General features: G+C 40.7%; 1 protein-coding gene across 4 annotated transcripts in view; it reads left to right on the top strand.

Annotated features, from left to right (window-relative positions):
- The window catches only part of ugp2b (UDP-glucose pyrophosphorylase 2b), a 32,228-nt gene extending 14,204 nt beyond the window's left edge, over positions 1-18,024 (top strand). For all 4 annotated transcript variants that reach the window (XM_040138300.1, XM_040138301.1, XM_040138302.1 and 1 more), the window contains exons 4-10: positions 1,626-1,811; positions 6,625-6,758; positions 9,383-9,680; positions 10,541-10,738; positions 14,486-14,728; positions 15,708-15,812; positions 16,894-18,024. In XM_040138300.1, coding sequence (XP_039994234.1) covers positions 1,626-1,811; positions 6,625-6,758; positions 9,383-9,680; positions 10,541-10,738; positions 14,486-14,728; positions 15,708-15,812; positions 16,894-17,001 — 1,272 coding nt within the window. In that variant the 3' untranslated portion in view covers positions 17,002-18,024. The remainder of the gene's footprint in view (positions 1-1,625; positions 1,812-6,624; positions 6,759-9,382; positions 9,681-10,540; positions 10,739-14,485; positions 14,729-15,707; positions 15,813-16,893) is intronic.
- Positions 18,025-21,333: the final 3,309 nt, after the last annotated feature.

The following is a 21,333-nucleotide window of genomic DNA, read 5'->3' on the forward strand; positions in this document are numbered from 1 at the left end:
TTCCAGTACACAGTATTTTTTTCCAATAGAGATTGCAGGGTTGTGCCATAGCGAGGAGAATCTTTGTATTTGGTGTAAGTTTGAACAATATATGAAATCATGTCATCTCTTGAGGGTAAAAGAGCTGGGTTTGTATTATTATGAGTGGTTTAAGAAAGTACTTCGATAGGATTGAATGGTAAACACAGCTTATGTTCAATATCCGTCCAGTCTCCTCTGCCACATCTCAACATTTTGCTATTTTAGCCATTTCAAAAGATAAATGGTACAATCTAGGGTCAGGAAGGACCAAACCTCCTTTCTCTTCATGGGCACATAATTTACTCAATTTAATCCCTGGACTTGAATTTTACTACCACAACATTTTTAAAGGGGCATTTCTTTGGATTTATTCCAGTTAATAGTTTTATAACAATTAATAATTTCATGAAAAAAATAATGAGCAGATTAATCTAAAATGAGCATTATCGTTAGTTGCAGCCCTAATTTCTATCTAACCAAATTCCCAAATATTTATAGGATTGCACGACTTTCAATTTCATTATGTGTATGGATGGCAGGAAGAGAATTCTGGGTAGGTAGTAGGTTTATTCAGCAGCCTGGCCAAAGAGGTGTTCCCTGCAGGCCACTGAGTGCTGTGTTAACTTAGCTGGAATACTTGAGAACGCACACGCATGCACAGGGGGAAAGAAAACAAGTCGTCTCCATCTGTATTGTCCGAAAAGGGAAATGAACATCTGGGTGTGGAAGCTGTTCCCCTCTATGGGTACAGGATGGAAATCACAGCTAAAAAAAAATGTTCACTCAGTATGACTATAAACACACCAACAGCCTCTCCCCTCCCCCTTGACTTTCTTGCTGTCTTTTTTATTTTCCGGTACCTGCAGGGATTTGTATCAGTCAACACTGTCATGAACGTTAATGGTGCTTGCTTTATTATCTATCTGTATTGTTTTCATGCAAGTCAATTAACACATTTTAAAGCTTTTGACCATGAAACATCTTTTGTCTTCCACCACGACCACTTCCCGTCTCTGTGAAGGACATAGAATGAGTGGCAGATTTGTCAAGGTTGTCGTTTGTATTTGTAACCTCATCCTTGAGACAAAAACTAGAGGCTGTGTCCACTGTCACTAATTGGTAACTTTGTGCTTTTACACCAAAGAAGGCAGTACATGATGTGTTAATATGCCGATGTGAGAGCTAGAGTATTGACCCTGTGATGCGGCTTCACACGCTTACACACACCATACGACAGTGATTTTTGTTGCTTCACCAACAGATGTGCTGAAGACGATGCATTAAAGCCATCGTAATTACTATTATCTGCACCATTCAGACAAAAACATGCCACAAAATGTGTGCTGTCTCGTGTCTTTTGTATTTTATGCATGTAGCATTTCTTGTCTTGTTTCAAAAAAGCACTTTGCAGCAGAACAAATGAACAGTTGGTGACATTTTCACATTTCCACGTCAATTCAGCCCATTACATTGCTCAGGATGTAATTAGTCTGCCCACGCTCTAAACTGTTACGGTCTCCACTCTGCGTCTCTAAAAAAGTTAATATTACCAGTGCGTTTGCAATAGGCAGTTAAATCCAATTCTCTAACTTTCTCTCCTCCAGATCCAGCCCTATGATAAAATTGCAGCTCGAGGCCTGCCAGACAGCGTGGCTGACAGCCTGAACAAACTGGTGGTGGTGAAGCTGAATGGAGGCCTGGGCACCAGCATGGGATGTAAGGGCCCCAAGAGCCTGATCAGCGTCCGCAACGAGAACACCTTCCTGGACCTCACTGTGCAGCAGATTGAGGTACAGAAACTCTTTGGTAACTGACTTTAAGGCCAAGGAGAATGGGGTGGCACTTTGATGGGGGAATGGCAAATAGAAATTGGAAGACTTCATTGTTCAGTAGCTCTGAAAAACACACCTCAGTCTGTAAAATACTGTAAAAGACTCGAACAGGCAAAGACTAATGCTGTCGTTACGAAGAATAACTTTGCCTTCAGTCTTTTTGTAAGACATCTTCATAGGTTTGCAGCAGAGATTATTTATCATGACATAAGGGCTTTACATCATTCCTATGTACATAACCATTGTGCTTAGTGTTTACTAGAGATAATCACTCGCTCATAATGATGAATCCACAGAGAATTGTCACCCAACTCTGCAGTTCCCCTCAGCTCTACATTGTTTTTTTTTTTCCTTCTTTCAGCTCATTGTCTCAGTTTTCTGGCCCACATTTTGATTCACTCTCACAGCTCACATCTGCATTGAGTTCAAAGGTCTGAAAATAAAACTACTGTACAACACCTGTCCGGAATCAAAGTTAGTACCTAACTGGTGAACGTAGTGGCTGCTAAAACAGCCATATATTTTCATCAGGACTTGGTGGAGAACAAAAAAGACCCAAAAGGAGAGTGAATATTGGACTTAAATTTTTCAAGTAACCAGAAATATGACTCCAAACAAATGCTGCTGCTGTTCCATATCTGCTGGATGTAATAGAAAGCTGTTCGCTACTACATTTGCAATATCAATTTTATTAGATAATATGATGCCAGTGCTGTGTTCACAACTTGTTTTCCTGAGTGGCTAAAAAACATCAGTTATTGCAGGATTAAAATGAATTAAATGGGGTTGTAACTTACTTGACGTATTTAGAAAGTATTACTTAGTTCACAGACACGGTTGGTACTTGAACCACTGCAATGACATCGCCAGCATCTCAAATGCTACGCTAATAATAGAAGACCTAACAGACATTTGACTTGTTGCAGAAGGGCAGGCCTGTTCTGTTTAGTCTGTGGATTGTTTTAAATTTAGTTAATTAATATGTTTAGCAAATCTTAAAGGAATGTTTTTGCACTGCTAATGTCAGATTCCAAATATGTTTCCAAATATTTTTTCAATATCAGTCATAATATTTACCCTGTTCGGTGCACTTTAGGCCTGGTCTCGACTCTTCAGATTGGTTTAAGAAATTCAAACAACTGAACGTTTGAACTACCCGAATAATAGTGAGTTGAGTCAGACCTGGAAGGGGGCGGTGTACTCTCACTTCTTCGCTGCGCAGTCAGCAGAAAAGATACAGGGTTTTAATCACAGTACATATTCCCCCAAACCTTTTACCATGTTACCACACCTCACTGGCAAAAACTCTAATTTAATTCAGGCATAAGGAGCAAATAAACTGTTTATGGATCTTCACTTTAGAAGAAATGGTGGATCTCTTCGGGCTCTCACCTGTGGTGTGATCTTGGTAGTTGCTCTCATCTCATTGTTTTGTTTCGTTTGTTTTGGTTTCTTTTGTTTTACTTGTTTGTTTGTTCTTTTTGTTGGTTGTTTTTATGTTTTACTGTCATCAATCCTCCCTCCTCAGCCCATAAATCCATCAGTTGATCAAAGTTTTAATTCGCAGCCGGCAAGCCCTCCTTTACAGACCGCTTTCTTACTGTGGCCCAGATTGCGCAGCGGGATCGACGGTTAAGTGTTGCCTAACTCGCCAGGGCATACACAGTGGATAAGTGGCATGTTGCCACCCCAGCACACATGCTGTGGCTGTGGTGTCAGGATAAGTGGAGCAGAGGAGGAGGAAGTGATATACTGTATTGTCGGATGTAAACTACATACAGATATACAAAAATCTGTGCCGTGTAATGTTGCTTGCTCTGATGTAGTGATGTTTAATAGTGTCTCACTCTGCTTTCAGACTGAGTTTCTCTGACAGTCCCACATGAGGACTTTTCTTTATTACTCCTATTTTCTGTATTAAAAGTACAGAAAAATGTGTTTATCAGTTGATTGAGGAGGGAAAAAAAATCCAGCCAGGGCCTTTCTCTACATGATACAGCGTACGTATCTTCCTCCAGACGCAAGCCTCTATTACTTCATGTATCTGAGGCGCCAGGGGAGAGACGTGTGTTTTTTGGAAGGGGGCTGAAGGTCTCTTGAAAGGAGTTCAGTGTGGTACCTGAGGGGCGTTGTAGTGAAAGAGGATCTGTTGGTGTGCAGGCGGGCAGTTCTGTGGGATTGGCAGGGAAACAGAGAAGGCTGTGTGCTGGAGGAGAGGAGTGTGTTTGAAGGGAGGTGTGTACATATTTGTATCTGATCATAAATCCCACCATGACATTTACAATAAACAAAAAAAAAAAAGAAAAATATATTCCCTACGTCAGCCGGACAACGGATCCCTTGATTCAGCTTGGACTAGGTGAAAGCTATTATCCCTTATGATTTCAGTTAATAATGAATTCATTTAGGAAAATTAGATACTGATTAAAGTCAAGGTTGAAGTTTTGAGACAGTTGTGAGCCTCCATATAAAGATATCTATCATGAGTCTGTTAGAGATGATGATGCCAGAGCTTTGGTGCCAGAGTGCCGTGTAACTGAGTTTATTTTGGGTGTGTGTGGCTGCATTGTATTTGGATGCGATTCATATTGGCCTCATGGGATGCTTCTCTCCTCCCAGCACACTGCTCTCTGTGTCCCAGGCACTGCTCTCCATTTTCTGCTCAGGTCTGGTCAGATTACCCACCGACTGAGTCAGCCTATTTAGAACGAGAGAAAATGGATCCCATACGCACACCGACCCCATAACCACCTCTCCCGTGTGAGAGATGGCTCCTCTCAGCCGCCACACTGCCTCATGCACATTTATTTTGGACCATTTTACTGCAGACACCTGTAAACTCTCACTGAGGGCAGACGTGGAAGGTTGGACAAAACTCAGGCTTACTGGATGTCGCCACCTGGCTGCTGAAGATGTACTGCTTTCCCCCGACTGACTTTTCTCTTACTATATCTATTAAATCTATTATATCTATTAAAATTGAGTTAAAGGATACGTTCTTTGGAATATATTTTTGCACAGAACGAGGACTGTGGATTCTCTCCCCCATCACTTATATTGGAGGCATGTTAGGAAGGAATGTCTTCATGGCCAGTTTGAACAGGAGGAATTATTACATCTGACTCTTTGAAACAACATTTAGACCGTTCATACAGGACAATAATACTTACAGACAATATAATTGAGCAATTACTGTAGTTGCATAAATAAAGTGTGTAAAAAAACCCAAATACAGTCTGTAGACAATTTTGCAGATTTTCTTTTCAGCGTTGGGTCAAAATTTTCTGATGGGGTAGGGTTGCAAGGCGGCGAGCTTAGACTAATAAACTCAAGCCCTGCTATAAACTAAACTGTAAGTTTTTTTTGTTGTTGTTTTGTTTTATGGTGTGGCGTTTGAATTTAAAATGTCTTTAGCACTTGCACAGTGCTCCGTACTTCATGCAGCGATAACCAGTTTTGTTTGAAGTCCCAGTGTCTGGGATTTCTGACTTTGAAGACTCCCAGTTCTCTCATTTATAACGTTTTTCTACAAACAAAATCAAAACGATAGCTTAAAAAAGATCCAGTAAAATCATACAAATTCTACACATAGTGCCCCAAAGAGCGCCAGTGTATTCAATAGATGGATATCGAATACACTGGCTCAATGCATGACAAAACATTCAAGGCGGTCATTGTCATCCCTCCCGTCTTTACCTCCCCACACCCTCTGTCAACATACTGGAAAGCAAGCTGTGATGTAATCCCCTTGTCTACTTTTGTAGTTTGTTTGCAGTGCATTATGATGTTTGCGAGTGTCAGTTGGCTGAGCTCTTGAACATACTTCACCCGACATGAAGTGACATCAGAAAGGTGTGGGGAAGTTGTACACAGTTACGCTTAGTTTCCCCTCTTGTTTAAGTAAAATGAAGGATCATTGTTTGCTTACCTGAAATGGGAAGTGGACGTCCAGCTGACACCCATCCTGGTTTAATAATAATAAAAAAGATGTTCCTGCTTTACTTTAGAAAAGTCTAATCATTCCTTGTTTTCTGTTACAGGCTGGAGATTCAACTCTGTAACAACTTTCTCAAGGCAGCTTCTCCCCACTGATTCCTATCCCATTTCTCATCTTCCTCCTTTGGTCACTTCAATTTTCTCTTATATTGGTAAACAAAACAAAAATGCTTCCATCTTTCCTCAGGTACCCCCCCCACCCACCTTTGTGTTCACTGTAATCACACAAGTTACAGAAATATTGTCAGGACACTGCCTTTTGGGCTGTTGTTCTCCTTAATATTTATTAAGTGTTGTACTGATCCAGGAATTCGAATGTATTTTGTTGTTGTACTCAGTGTTAGTCGCTGTAGTGTCGGCTAATGCCGCTACGTTTACAAAACCAAGTCCAACAGCTATAACTCCCACTTAAGGTATGCATATACCTTACATACTTGCATACACATGCATTTACGTTCCTGCTGCCCATAGATTCCATGAAAAGGTTCATTTCGAGTCCTCCAGCCCCTTAACAAACCTGCCTGCCCACTATTAATAAGTTCTAAACTAAAAGGCATTGCCTAAGCACATATGAATGTTGATTTAGATCCTTGACATTTCCATCAATCCGCATTATCTTTAACTATCACATTGTTATCCCTCCAATAAGTACTGTTCAGGCGTTGTTAAGGTACTGTCCGTTGCTGCATTCAGGATGCTGCTGCTCAGTCAGTCTTCCCTGGATACATAAAGCTACATGTTGCTGCTATTTATTTAAGTCGTGTTTGTCCCACAGCACCTGAACAAGACTTACAACACGGATGTGCCCCTGGTCCTCATGAACTCCTTCAACACAGATGAAGACACAAAGAAGATCCTGCAGAAGTACACACACCACCGCGTCAAGATACACACCTTTAACCAGAGCAGGTGAGGGCACTCGGGAATAACACGTCAAGAAAATGTCATGTTGAGTAACAGTGGCCCAGTTCCAGGCACTCCCGACAGTGCGCTGATACACACTTAGATCAACCAATACCACGTGAATGCTGGGGGGTTATTTTTCTGTCATACCGGATATTGAACTGGAAAGAAGACTTCGACAGAGTACACAAAAATGTGTTTCGGTATTGGCGGATTTATCAGACACTATCAGACACTCACTGTGAACCCGAAACTCAGCTTCCTCTTATGATGAACCCATCTAAATGTAGTATTGGTCAGCTCCCTCTTGTGTGCCGCTCTTGAATCTGTACCAAAACTGTCAAGAACAGCAGCAGACAGGATATGTCATGTAATGTAAGGAGAAAGCCGTTAATATTTAATGCCCTGGTGTCTTTAATATATCAGTCAAGTGGAACTTGCTTTTTGCTATTTCCCTTGAATTATTTAGAGCACTTGCATGTTGTGTGTGTGCCTTAAGGAGCGTAGTACAAAGCAGTTTTGGACAGCAGCATGGTAGCTCTAGGATTTAATGTCAGTACAGAGAAAATGGTTGAATAGTCGAAACGTCAATCAATAGGAGAACAAAGAGAAGTCTGTGGTCGAGGTTGTGAGAATAATTCATGAAAAGCCAATTAAATTCAGCTGCATGTCACACTATCTGGTGTTCCAGTTGTTGAGAGAAAAAAATTTGTTTTACCCACGCCGACAAATCCAAATATTGTCCAGCCACTTTCATTATTTTTTTTAAGCCAAACAAAACTCCCGGGTTACCTACTTGTTGAGTTATGAGCAGAATAAATTAACTGCAGTCGAGGTCATTCTAAATGCAAATCCTGCTAAATATACTGTAGCTAATTAGGTTTTTCTGTGTCTTAAGTACAGCAGTACTAATTGACAGAAAAATAACAATTTTGATAATCAATTGACTTTTAAAATGATTTTCAAGGTAAAAGTGGCAAAATAAATGCTCTTTTCAGCCTCTCAAATATAAGGATTTCCTTTTTTTCTCAGTTTTATAGCATATTAAACTGAATATTTGAACAATATATGTATAAATGAACAATTCATAGACAAAATAATTTGCAGATCAGCCAGTGATGAAAATACTTGTTAGTTGCAGCCCTAATCACTCCACTTGGATACAACTCAGCATTCTAGTGTTACTATTTGATTGACTTCTTCGATGTGGAGTTTAACTCACCAAAAAATCCAGCAGCTTACTTAAAACAGTGCAGGTTTGGACCGACTCCAACAATATGTTTGCGTATTTCTTTGTGTGTGCGTGTCTGTCGCTAAACCTCATTTCCTCATACACTGGCAGGATGAGGACCTCACTGTAACATGTAGGTTACATTTTTGACCCATGCAACAGGAGGCTCAGCTTCCATTATTGTAGCACCATTGTGTCCGAGTCTATCAAGTGCCCACATGAACGTTGGTGTTATTATTCTTCCTGTTTATATTGGCCCATCACTGTGCTGAAAGGCAGAGGAAGACCAGAGGCCGCTGTCAAGAATGCATTTTTCAAAACATCCAAATGTTTTATGGGGTAGGGAATTCATTCAGCATGTTTGAGTTCTAACAAAACCGTGTTTATTTACAATGAAAACTTGACAGGTTACCTTGATGCAGCGGTTTATGCTCAGGACAAATTAAATGTAACTTTAGGAAGAGGCATGAGAAAAAGGCAAAGTCACTGCTGAGATCAGTTAACTCCATCGTTACTGATAATGTTGTGAAGAAGCGATTCTTTGATGTACCCTGAACAGAATGACTGTTTCTTCTGAGGAAGCAATATTGGATCCACAACAGGAAAAGCAATTTTGTGGAGGTAACAAAATGTTCTCCAATTTGGATCTGAGATGACATAAAACCTTTGAAGTCTATGAGTTCATATCAAAACCACTCATCTGAATCATCTTCCCAGAACAGTCAGCTGGAATAAATCCTCCATTAAAAAGGCCTTCGTGCCTGACCAGCTCATCTGCACTCTGAAAACTGCCAAAAACACAGCCAGCTCCCCCTCACTGCTGTTCCTCACAATGAGGTTTGTTAACTCAACCTGACGCGGATCCTTCTTGGAAACCCTTTGATCACATTAATGCACACAGCAGTGATGCCTTGGACTCTTTGGCTTGTTGCCTCATCCACCTTCTTGGAAAAACTTGAAAAGTTTACTTCTTGAGGGTGTTGTTTGAAGTCCCGCAGTGATATGAAACGGAGAAATTCACACACACTTGGCAAGATGCGTTGTTGCAGGGTCTCCGTGGCTTTACGTTTTCTCTCTTGAACCTTGTAACTGTTACATATAAGAGATACAGACCATATACTGTACATGCTAACACAAATGGAGAAAACTGCTCAAAAAAGGTAATCACAAACAAAATGATGAACTTAAATGAGCCCCTTGTTGGTGCTACCCAGCTTTAGATTTTGAGGTGAACTACTTTATGGCAGTTGTATCACAGTGCAATATGATACAGTGAACAGACAATAAGTTATGATAATGAGTTCTCACCCTGCTGAATGTTTGCCTATAAACCTATAATCTCCGCACTTAAAACAAACAAAGACATGATGGCTGGTGTGGACTCTTCTCCTCGGTCCAGGTACCCTCGCATCAACAAAGAGTCCCTCCTTCCTGTGGCCACAAGTTTGAGCAGGACCGGGCAAAACGCAGAGGGCTGGTATCCTCCGGGCCACGGCGACATCTACGCCAGCTTCTACAACTCGGGCCTGTTGGACCAGCTGATCACGCAGGGTAAGGAGTACATCTTCGTGTCCAACATCGACAACCTGGGGGCCACCGTGGACCTCCACATCCTGCACCACCTGGTCAGCCAGCCCAACGGCAAGCGCTGCGAGTTCGTCATGGAGGTGACAGACAAGACGCGTGCTGACGTCAAGGTATGTGGAGCAGGAGGAGGGAAGCGTTGATGCGTGATTTCGTACAGTCACAATATTTGCGTAGGTTCTCCACACCCGGATGTGATATTCAAGCTTAGTTCCCTGTATCAGGTTGTATAGCGTCCTTTTCCAGCATTTTTTTGTAAGTCATAAGATATCTTTGTACTAATGCAACCAAAACAAATGGGAATGGAATTTCCTTTGTGGTGCTCAAACCTTATAAAAGTTAGATCAGAAATGGTATCCAGATTAGTCAGGATCATCTAGAGACCTGTCAACATTTTCATTTAAACTACTTTAACCAAAGATATAATCCCAGAATGAAACAATCTGTATGGCCAGGCACCACTAGTGTTGATCAATAAAATGATTTTTAATTAAGTCATTTATTATTATTATTGTATTTCTAGTTTGGGCGAGCTGACGCTATAATTTTTCACTGGAAAGCAAAACTGTGGTAAAATGAAAATAGGTAATATTAATCTCATAGTGATCAGTTTATAGAATGACTCATCTGACTTGGTGTGTCAACCTGAGATTATGCAATACTGCACGTCAATGGCCTCGTCCACAGAGGCATTTACAAGAGGTGTTGTAAGGGGAAGGCCCAATGACGATTTTTACAACACTCAAACTTATACTATATGACGTGACTAGTTTCTAGCCCAGTGGAAAACCAGCACCAACCAAATTTTATTACTCTAAAGAACCACTTTTAGCATCCATTAATAAAAAAGCATTAGCATCCTGATAATCAGGGAAATCCCTCAGTAAAGACAGGGAACGTCAGTGTTGAGCCTGAAGTCAGTCAATCACACACAGAGAAATTAGTGTAAAAAAATGCCGCCTCCGATTTTCAGGGTGGCACGCTGATCCAGTACGAAGGAAAACTGCGTCTGCTGGAGATCGCCCAGGTGCCCAAGGCCCATGTGGACGAATTCAAATCGGTTTCGAAGTTCAAGATCTTCAACACCAACAACCTGTGGATCTCTCTGGCTGCTATCAAGAGGCTGCAGGAACAGAAGGCAATGGACATGGAGATCATAGTCAACCCCAAGGTGAGTGAAGAGGGGGACAAAAAAATACAGTCAGGGGTGAATAACTCAAACTGTACTTAAACACATGAGACTGATTCGGATTTTTATTGGACAGCTTGCTCCCCATACTGATAACTGAGCAACAGCTGAATTCTTGTTAACAATTATAGAGCCAAAGGATGTGATATGAAAGTATCCATTCAACCGTCAACCGGTGAGTGAAAAACAGTAAGAAAATAACAAAAGGAATGAAGGAATATAAATAAAAGTTTTTTAAAAAAAGTCCTCAAGCCATATTTTGATGATTGGGACAGTACTTTTCTACCAGCATGTCATTTTTTTTTTTTCCTGAGGTGAGAGAACAAGAAAGACAGAGTTTCACGGGCTTTAGTGCGGTGTAACGTAACGTCGATTCAGATGAGCTGCGGGTGATTACTAAAGGATTTGGTTCTAGATTAGAGTCTGAACACAGCTTTACAACAGCTACCACCAGGGCAACGAACACGAGTCCTAACCCGGTGTATGTCCACAACAAAATAAAACCTCTCGATCAGTGGTTTGTCAATGCGACTTCCCAGGGTTCACAGGAGAGTTGAAAGGGGAGGCACGGAGGGAAAGATACTGTGTGAGGGGAAAGGGGGAAGTTCATGCCAGTCTGCAAAAAACAACAGGAAGTTAGTCACTGTAGCTGTGCCGCTAATGTGGCCAACATGGTCAACAGTCCTCGTGGAGGCAGTTGAGATACAAAAAAACTAAAAACCCATAGCACCTGATTGCCGCAGCTTGTTTTAATATGTATACTCCTTCTCAGTCATAACTCAGTCAAATCTGAACATGTAGACTCGATACACATTTTTTTTAGATTCAGTGTGACTTACACTTTCTGAGGATACAAATATGTTTGATGTCCATCATGAATAAACATCCATCAATCCTCTTAGCAATCACAGAAAAAAATACGCCGCCTATAGTTACAGAACTTGCCTGAGAATCATCACCTATTTATGTTTTCTTCAGTATCAAAGTAATGCAGTGATAGTTGCTTGTACATACATAGATACACTGTAAACAGGAACTGCTAACAGCTAATTAGGCATACTTTTAATGGTGCCAATTTGCCAAAATGTACAAAAAATATAGGCTAAAACAAAACAAAACAAAACAGGTTAAGTTGTAGCCTATAACTACTTCACTGGCTTCTTGGCAACATTACGCTTCCTGTTTACAGCCCTCAAAACCCCCAGATTGGGGGAATGCTATCGGTCTCCTGAACTCTGCCGTCTTCCGAGATTCTCTAGTCTTTATGTTTCTTTCCTCTTCCTTCCCTTCCAATGAATTATGGAAGCCATCAGAGTGAAACGACTCAAATGTCCTTGTGATCATCCATGTATGAGTCCGAAGCCTTGAGGGGACCACTTCAAAGAGGCACCAAACAGGGTTGGCTGAGTGTACAATAGATGCTCAGAAGTAACAACTAATAACAGAATAATATCATCTGTGCTGTTTCACTGTGTCCTTCCCATCTCGTTAGAAACAGCAGACATGTGTAGCAGAGCAGAGAGATATCTGCACCACCCTCCTCTACAGAGACCATCACTTCTAAATAAATCAGATCTTGCTTACAAATAATAATAATAAATTAATAATCTAAGCTAAATCTAAACTCAAATTTGAAAGAGAGCAGCTCTGCTTTTCTGCATTCCTGCACAGCTCCACTTTCTGAGCCGTTTGTTGTCGTGCAAGGTTTTTGCATACAAAGGAGCTTCAAACCAATCTGGTTTTCTGGTCACCTCTCTGGTGGCTCCTCTGGCCTACTTGGACTCCAGTATGAGCTGTTTGTGTGTGTGTGGGATGGCATAAGACAGCCAAGGATGAACATGAAAGTTTAATTTCCCTCACAGACGCTGTATTTCAAAAGATCCTCTCATTCTGCTTTGCTTACTGAGCTTGTTGGTCCAGCTCTCACACACGTTTGCCTGCAGTTAATTTTTCTTTTTAACGAAGCAAAGAGTTGTTCAGAAAAAACTGAAAGAAAAGTGAGGCAGCAAAAAAGAAAAAAAGAGCTGCTTGGATTAACATGAAGGAAAGGTCTGAGTAAACTCATATGAATTTCATGTGGTGGCATGATTTGTGCGAGCATAATTTTAAAGCTCCACGTCGTCCGTGCACATTTGTCCTTTATTTTCCCCCAAAGCTCGTGGTGACAGAGCAGCCCTGTTAAAAGCGGTGCAGCAAACAAATTTGACTTGATGTGACTTGATGTTATTTTGGTTGTGCTCGCCTCTCCGCCGCCCCCGCCCTCAGTAGAGAAGCACCGCCTCGGGGTATGCAGATCTGCAGCCGGCGTAATAAATTCACTGCTGAACGCCAGCCTCATCCCCGATTATTGCTTTCTCGGCCTACAGATGTAATTTTCCGCCCCTTGGTCACAAAATCGTATACCGTGACGTAGCGAGTGTTATGTAACTGGTACTAACCGTGTGGCTTTTCGCAAGCGAGTGTGGTCCGTTCTCGGTGAGAGTGCAGCAGGAAAACTACAGTCAAAGGGCATGGTTCTCATTACAGCCCCACACATGCTCAAACTGTGTGCACTTGTGGTACTGAGAGACACTTAAGATAAAAACGACCATGAAGTGGTAAATGTTACGTAATTCCCTCCGACAGTTATAGTACCTGGGACACAGATCATATCATTACACGTTGTTCCATCACCATTGTCCTGCGAAACCTCTCAGAGTCTCATTTTAGTCAAAGCATCATATTCACCTGTGTGGCTTTGAGAAACTTTACCAGCTCTTAAAGAAAAAGGTTCACGATTTTTCCGGTCTCTGGTGAGAGAACAGAACGCTGGAACCGTCTCATCTTGCTGTAATCATCCCTCCTCTTCGCACTGGCCATTAACAGACCCCTCCCAAAAGTGCTTTCAGTGTATGTGATGGCGGACAAAATCCACGGCCCTCCTCCTAACATTTGCTAATTAGCAGCAAACAGCAAAGCACAGCTGAGGGAAATGTCATTAGTTCTGCAAGGATTCGATCACAGTCTCAGGAAATTTTGACCTGATGACATTGGTCAGTTTTATCAGGATTCGTCCTCCTTGGACAACGAATGTACGAAAAAAAGTAGTTTGACTACAGACAGAGGGAATAGTGATAATATAACAGGATTGAGGTTAGGATGTAGATCATATAACCAGAGGGGAGCAGATGAAAATATTGTCAGAGTGGGAGATGAGTTGGTGATTTCCCAGCCAGTTTGAGCAGGAGAGGCCGTAGCATACAGAGAAGAGAGTGGTGTGTAGTTGGGATATTTCAGTGAGGACCGGCCGACTGGTCGCCATGGTAAAACCCATCTGCTGATGTAACTGAAAACCGTCACGACTGGCAGGTCACGAACATTTGACTTTTTTTTGGAGAAACAAGCTTTTAACAAAATGAGATGACAGGTATCTGTGTTCACAGAGAATCACAGATGTTTCAGATAAAGAAGCCTCTTTGCTAAACTGTTTGGAAGCAGCTACCTAACTATTTCCTTTTTTTCTTTTTTCTTTTTTTTTTTTATTGGCATGGCTTAACAGGTAAGTACACTGTTGCCAAAGCAGGCAGAGAAGGTTTACAATGCAAGTTATGTGCAGTACAATAATAATAAAGTACGTCTAATAATATAAAAGTAACTTCCTCTTGGCACGTTGAAATCAGAGAACTAATTGCAAACGCTTCTTGTTCTTCTTCACGTTGTTTTTAAACGCCTTCTTTTGGTTGTCATCAGACACTTGATGGTGGACAGAACGTCATCCAGCTGGAGACGGCGGTCGGCGCGGCTATCAAGTGCTTCGACAATGCCCTGGGAATAAACGTACCTCGCAGCCGCTTCCTGCCCGTCAAGACCACGTCGGACCTGCTGCTGGTCATGTCCAACCTGTACAGCCTGGACGCCGGCTCTCTCACCATGAGCCCCAAGAGGGAGTTCCCAACGACGCCGCACGTCAAGCTGGGCAGCTCCTTCACCAAGGTAGTGATGACGAAAGTGGAAGTATAAAAACATGATGATTGAGTGAGTTTGGTTACTTTGGACTGAATGGGAGGTTTTGTTATGATTTGAGGTGCCACGTCTTCCCTTTTTCTAAAGCGTCACTGGCGCAAAAATGCAAAACTACACAGCAGACGTCCAATGTTTTTAGTCCACCCAAATCACAAAAGATAAAATGTAAAATGAGATGAGCTGCATTCCTCTCGTCCTGTGTATCCATGCAGGTCGTTTTGGTTTTATTGGCATTTGATTTGCTCAGAGCTTCCAGAAATTGCATACAAAATATCTTTTTAGGTTTTCCAGAGGTCAGGTTTTTAATGCGTTCATCATCAATCAATAGGTAAATGTAGAAATAGATAAATGTAGAAATATATAAATGTAGAAATAAAACAAGGAAAAAAAAAAATATATATATATATATATATATATATATATATATATATATATATATATATATATAGAGACACACACACACACAAGCACACACAGAGATATAAAGAAAAACATCATTTATTAAGGAAAATCTAAAATTTTTCATTTATTCCTTTTTGGGAAGATGTATCTATAATTTCCCATCTCACATTTAAGCCCCGATATGGTATTAAACATTACGTGCAGCTTTTTTTTTTTCTGTGACTTTACTAAAGAGCATAAACTGACGGTACAGAAATGTAAAAATTAATAATTCTAGGCATTTTCATTACTTTTATAGTAACTGTCTCAGAAATTATTCATTATACTAGAAGTATCTTTTGTGACACTTCTGAGGCCTCGAAACTGGATTTTCTTACATGTCAGTATGACATTATTTGACATTTTTTAAATAATCGGGCTCTTAACTAGAATTTAAAATAAAGTTCAGTGGCTTTAATTTTCTTTCCATAGAGGATCAATGTAGCCGAAAGCAATGAAGCAGATCCTTATCCCGAAAAGTAAACGAATGTCCTCCAATGTCCATCAGGTTCAGGAGTACCTGACCCGCTTCGAGAGCATCCCCGACATGCTGGAGCTCGACCACCTGACAGTGTCTGGAGACGTCACCTTCGGGAAGAACGTTTCGCTCAAGGTAAACATCTTCACTCAAATGACGCTTTACTGGAAGTAAGTTGAGGAAAATGATCATTCTCTTTGGTGAAAACCTCTGTTGTACTGTGCTCTAAATCCAGCCCCACTTTAAAATTAACTTTCATGTTAAATAAAATTGGGGTTTAGAGGGTTTTAAGGGCATAAATGGCATTTAACCATGAAATTAATTTTGCATTTGATCTAGATGTGGAAAACTCTCTTCGGTTGAGTGTGATAACCCAGAAAGACGAATGCATTATTTATTTAGTGACGGTGCACGATGGTAGAGATACACTGTGGCTATTAAAAAAAAAAAAAAAAAAGCTGCAAACCGTAGATGATTTTTAGTTTCCATATTCGCTCACGTGGTAGGGATGAAGTGCGGAGAAACACTCGAGGCAGCTGTGGGTGAAAAGCTGCAGAGAAATCTCGCTTTCCATTCCTGAGAGATTCTAATCCGGTTTCAACTCTCAGATCATGTATATTTTAAACAGGGATGTAATGAGGATGTAACAGAAGCTTTCTGTGTTAAAGTCTTTGAAAGTTACTGACCCTGGTGGCAGCTGGATGTCATATACTGATTTAATCAAATCCTGGTTTGAACCAGTGGTGGAAAGTAACTAAGTTTGTACATTTACTCAAGTACTTCAGTACAATTTTGAGATACTTGCACTGTACTTTACTGGGGTATTTCTATTTAAGCTACTTCACACTTCCACTCCACTACTTTCATTTCAGCAAGAAATATTGTACTTTTAACTCCACCACATTTATCTTGCAGTTAAGTTACTTTTCAGATTAATAATTGACATACAATAATCTTATTTAAATACAATCAGGTGTCCATGAGCTGTCAGCACTTTCATATAATACTAATAATCAAAAATTGGCTGCAGAATGACTTTGACAACTTTACTTTTGATATTTTCAGTAAAATGTGTATTTCTGTACTTTCACTTACATAGGATCATGAATGCGGGACTTTTGCTTGTAATGGAGAATTTTTTTACATTGTACTTAAGTACAGGATCTGAGTACCTCTTCCACCACTGAACTAAACCCATCGCGCTTCCTCCTGGCAGGGCACCGTCATCATCATCGCCAACCACGGGGATCGGATCGATATTCCAGCGGGCTCCATGCTGGAGAACAAAATCGTGTCCGGCAACCTCCGCATCCTGGACCACTGAGGCCCCCCCCCGCCGCCGCCGCCCACGCCCCACCGTGTGACCAAGTTGGCTTTATCCCAGTCATGTGACCCGTTTGTCATGTTTACCCGACATCAAATGATTGTGAGCTGTGTGTGATTGCATGTGCAGTGCTACTCTGCAGTCATTAGAAAGTAGTTAATATGGTTGGTTGTTGGAGTGCTTGTTGCTTGCGTATACTGCCCTCTACAGGCTGTTTATTATATAATATAAACCTTTAATAGTATTAATAGTGAGCTAGTCATAGCTCTCACTCTATATAATGACTTATATAAATGATAGAGAGAAAAGCAACACTTCAGATTTTATTTTTTGTTCCTTTAACTCGTGATTTTGAGTGTTGCCTGAGCAGAAAATACACTAGAAACCTGCCTAAATAGATTTGAAATAGATATTAATAAGGATACCAACAGGACTGCAAATCAAAGAACAGACCTGGTGATTTTTAATCATCTTCATCCTCAGTGTGCACATACAGCACTGCCAATGCAATCACGTAGTGTTTGAGTAAAGTCATGGTTTCTGAAATCATGGAGAAGTTTTGACCGTTTTTTTTAATTTATTTTTTTCAAGCACAAAGACCTCACTATGGGCCTCAACATGGTTCTACAATTCAGCTGAACCCATAAGATGTGTTCTGATGTCACCAGTCTAACACGTACAGCCGCTCACACTTATAGACAGTGCAGTTTCCAGTTCACCTAAACTGAACCATGGGAGAAAACACACACCCACACACACCCACACACACACACACACACACACACACACACACAACATCCACACGAGAAGATTCAATCCCTTCACTGAGTCACAACATCACCCTGTGATAAGTCAAATAAAAAAAGTGGTACAGTTACTCTGAAATTCAGACATATTATGCATTCCAGAAAAATTGGTGGATGATATAAAAAATAAATTTAAAAAAATGTTATAACAATGTTCCTGGCTACTGCAAAGTTATGAATGGAGCCAGTCATAAGGAATCCTCCATTTAAAGCCTGCATTGATAAAAAAAAAAAAAAAAATTCAAATTTTGCAACTTGAATAACAAGCTATAAACAAAACACCTCCATTCATCATCACTTTTTCAGTTATTATGGCAAGTGCATTACAGAGCAGCATTATTATTCATTTGGACTCATGTTTCTGGCTATTGAAATCCAATATCCACTCATTTTTAGCTCTTTTTTTGGTCACCACCTACCAGCTCCTGAAGGAAATATCTGGCATTTTAGCAGCTAAATGCTCCGCTGTGTTTACCAGCCGGTCCACCTGTTTTTAATGAACAGAGAAAAGTGTGAGTGGAAACACTGGGAATTGTTTGTTTTTTTTTAAAAGGTGCAGATATCACAAAACTTTTTACACTTGGCTGAGGTGGAAAAGTTGGTGAATCAAAGAATAAAAGAGAGAAAATGTGACAAAATGCAGTGGAAACAGACTCGGAGAATAAATCATGACGTACGTAAAGCGTTGCGACTCCACCGAAGATACTAAACATTGCGCCAGATGAAAACTGCGTGGAGCGATGAGGAGGTTGTAATGTTCTTCAAATTAATACATGAAACAAAAATGCCACATTGTGCTCTCTTCTTCTGCAATGGTTTTATTGGCACTTGCTGAACTAGACCATTGACTGTCATTTGGTCCTGGTCAGTTAGTGGGTTATCGGCTTTTTTTTTTTTTTTTTTTTTTTTTGCAGAAAACAGCTGCCTGCTGTGTTTGAAAACTGCGCTGATAAGAGCAATGAGACATAAACAAAAAAAAAACAAAAAAAAAAAAAAACTGTAACTTTGAAGGCTGGAAAACCAAAACAATGAGCTGAACTGATGAGTCCAACGATAACTCTTATTTGGTGTCATCACCTTCAAGCAACACCTCTCACAAGTCATTTGATCCGTTAACAAAAAAAATATTAATCACTGCAGCGTTAACTTAAAACATCAAAAATCACCAAAATTAGATTTTTTTTTTTTTTTTTTACATGACGATAACAACAGTACATTATGATTTTGTGGAACCATGCAGAGGTCAATCCTGAAGTGGAGTTTGTGCTGAGAAATAAATCGGTAACCTTCTCCCAGACCAATGACAACTGCTCCACATTATAGAGCGCAGAACACACATCCAATGGATAATATTTACACCTCCAGTGTCCAGGCCTACCTGGTCATGACTGGGGGAGGGAAAGAAAAAAAAAATGCTTGCAGGAGTTTGTGCCATAGAAGAGGAAACGACATGTCACCCATGTGATACCAGAACAGCTTCTGTTTCTTTGTTCTGCCTTGCAGCTTTGATCCATATCAAGGCGTGATAACAATGCCGTGAAATTTTGTGTTGCCGTTGAAATTATATCATTTTAAAGTTAAGGCCTTTATTTGTCCCAGTGTGATGTAGATGATTTAAAAAAAAAAAAAAAAAAAAAAAAATCACATTGTGCATTATTTTCCTGTTTTTATCCAGTGACGTTTGTCCACATTTTGACCTTCATGTTGTACGACACCTCATGCCTCTGTCCATCCCGTCATTCAGCGGTAACTCTTCACACACAGCAAGACAGGACGTTTTAAAAACACGTACCACGAAGTTTCGCTGTGAGAATACCTGGGACGGGTCCGTCACGTGCGCACCGGGGGCCTGAAAGCAATAAATGTTGATCTGTGACAGTGACGAGGTCTCAGCCCAGCCCGGTTCTGCCTCGTCAGAGCTGAATAAAGTGCAATATGAAATACTGAGCGTGTGTCATCTCTTGCATCTCTACGCCCACAGTCACTAAATTCCTCAGTAAACTCGTCCGGGGACAAGAATTCCCTCCAGTGGCATCCATATCGGATATCTGCAAAAACCTAACTATTGCAGGGATGCACAATATGGCTGTGGTGATGGGGCACAGTAGACCTGGTTAATTCTGTGTCGTTTCAACGGGTTGGTGGCATCACGTCTTCATATTTAGGGAGCTGTTCACGGAGGCGGAGGATGAGGAGGAGGACGACTCACAAAGGTCCCAGGTCAGAACTGAAACCATGAAACTACATTTAAATGGCCTGCATCTTAACACCGCAAGAAGACAAGACCAGAATCTTTTTTTTTTTTTTTTTAATAGATAACCTGTACTACAATAGTACTTTTAGCAGATTTCTAAGATAATTTTTGTATTTCCTTCATTCTGTCAGTATTAGGAAATAAAAGGAAAATAAAAAAAAAAAAAAAAAAAACTTAATGCAGGTTTAAGCAGAGCAGGTTGTTGTATTCTTCTAGTTTTAGTACTTAGGACCTGGTTTTCACCTACGATATCTGGAGATGAGAGCCTATAGCTTACAGTATGTAAATGCCAGTTTCTGCACATTTAGTGCAACATGTTGTAACAAGTATCATTAAGTATTAGCGAACACACACACACACACACACACACACACACGTTCAGGTGCCCATACAGCAAGATAGTAATAGTACCTTGATACAGGGAAAAATGTTTGACGAATACAGTGTAGCCGGACTATGCAAGGAAACGCGTGCTTTTATGCAAACCAGGCCTCCTCTCCCCCCAGAGAGCAAACCAAGTTAACAATAAGCAGGAGCTCAGACATGGATTCCACTAGGACACAAACATCCACAGACCCACTTTGAGTTAAGTATTCCGCAGCAACCATGACCCGATCCAGTACAGGAGCATATAAATCACAGAGTCTCAACAAAACCATTTCAAGCCTCACAAAGGTCGAAGTGTCCGAGCTCGGGTGTGGTTCAGAAACTCTGCGTTTCTTCATCCTGAATTGAGGGGAAACTCTGAGTTTTCTGTTCCAGACACACTGATCACTTTAAGGCGGAGCCAGCTACTGACCTCGCCTGCTCAACGAACCCTGAGTTTTCTCTCTGTCCTCGAGGTCAAATATTAGACGTCGTCTGTGAATAAAATCTATCCACCGTCCGTCTTCATAACACTGGGACTCCGTGGACTTGAAGACAACCGTCAAGCTGTCAAACGTTGACGGTACGTTAGGCTACTGTAGTAATCGCTGTTAAAAAAAAAAAAACAAAAAAAAAACAACCTATGTAAAGCTTCTCAACATTGATCAGTGAATAATCATTACTCGTGTTGTGACTGGTCGCATCGATGGAACTTTCCTATCATAGTTATCATCTTATATTGGAGATTTTGTGAATATATTTCTGAGTGAGCGTGAGTGATTTTGGTGCAGCTGAAAAACATTATTTTAGATTTTTCAAACCAGACTAAATGTGAGTTTAAAAGGGAGTTTTTGAATATAGGCTGCACACGGTCTTAACTGGTTTTAACAGCACTTCAGTGATTAT

This window comes from Xiphias gladius, chromosome 11 (assembly GCF_016859285.1).
Source record: "Xiphias gladius isolate SHS-SW01 ecotype Sanya breed wild chromosome 11, ASM1685928v1, whole genome shotgun sequence".
Classification (NCBI taxonomy): domain Eukaryota; kingdom Metazoa; phylum Chordata; class Actinopteri; order Istiophoriformes; family Xiphiidae; genus Xiphias; species Xiphias gladius.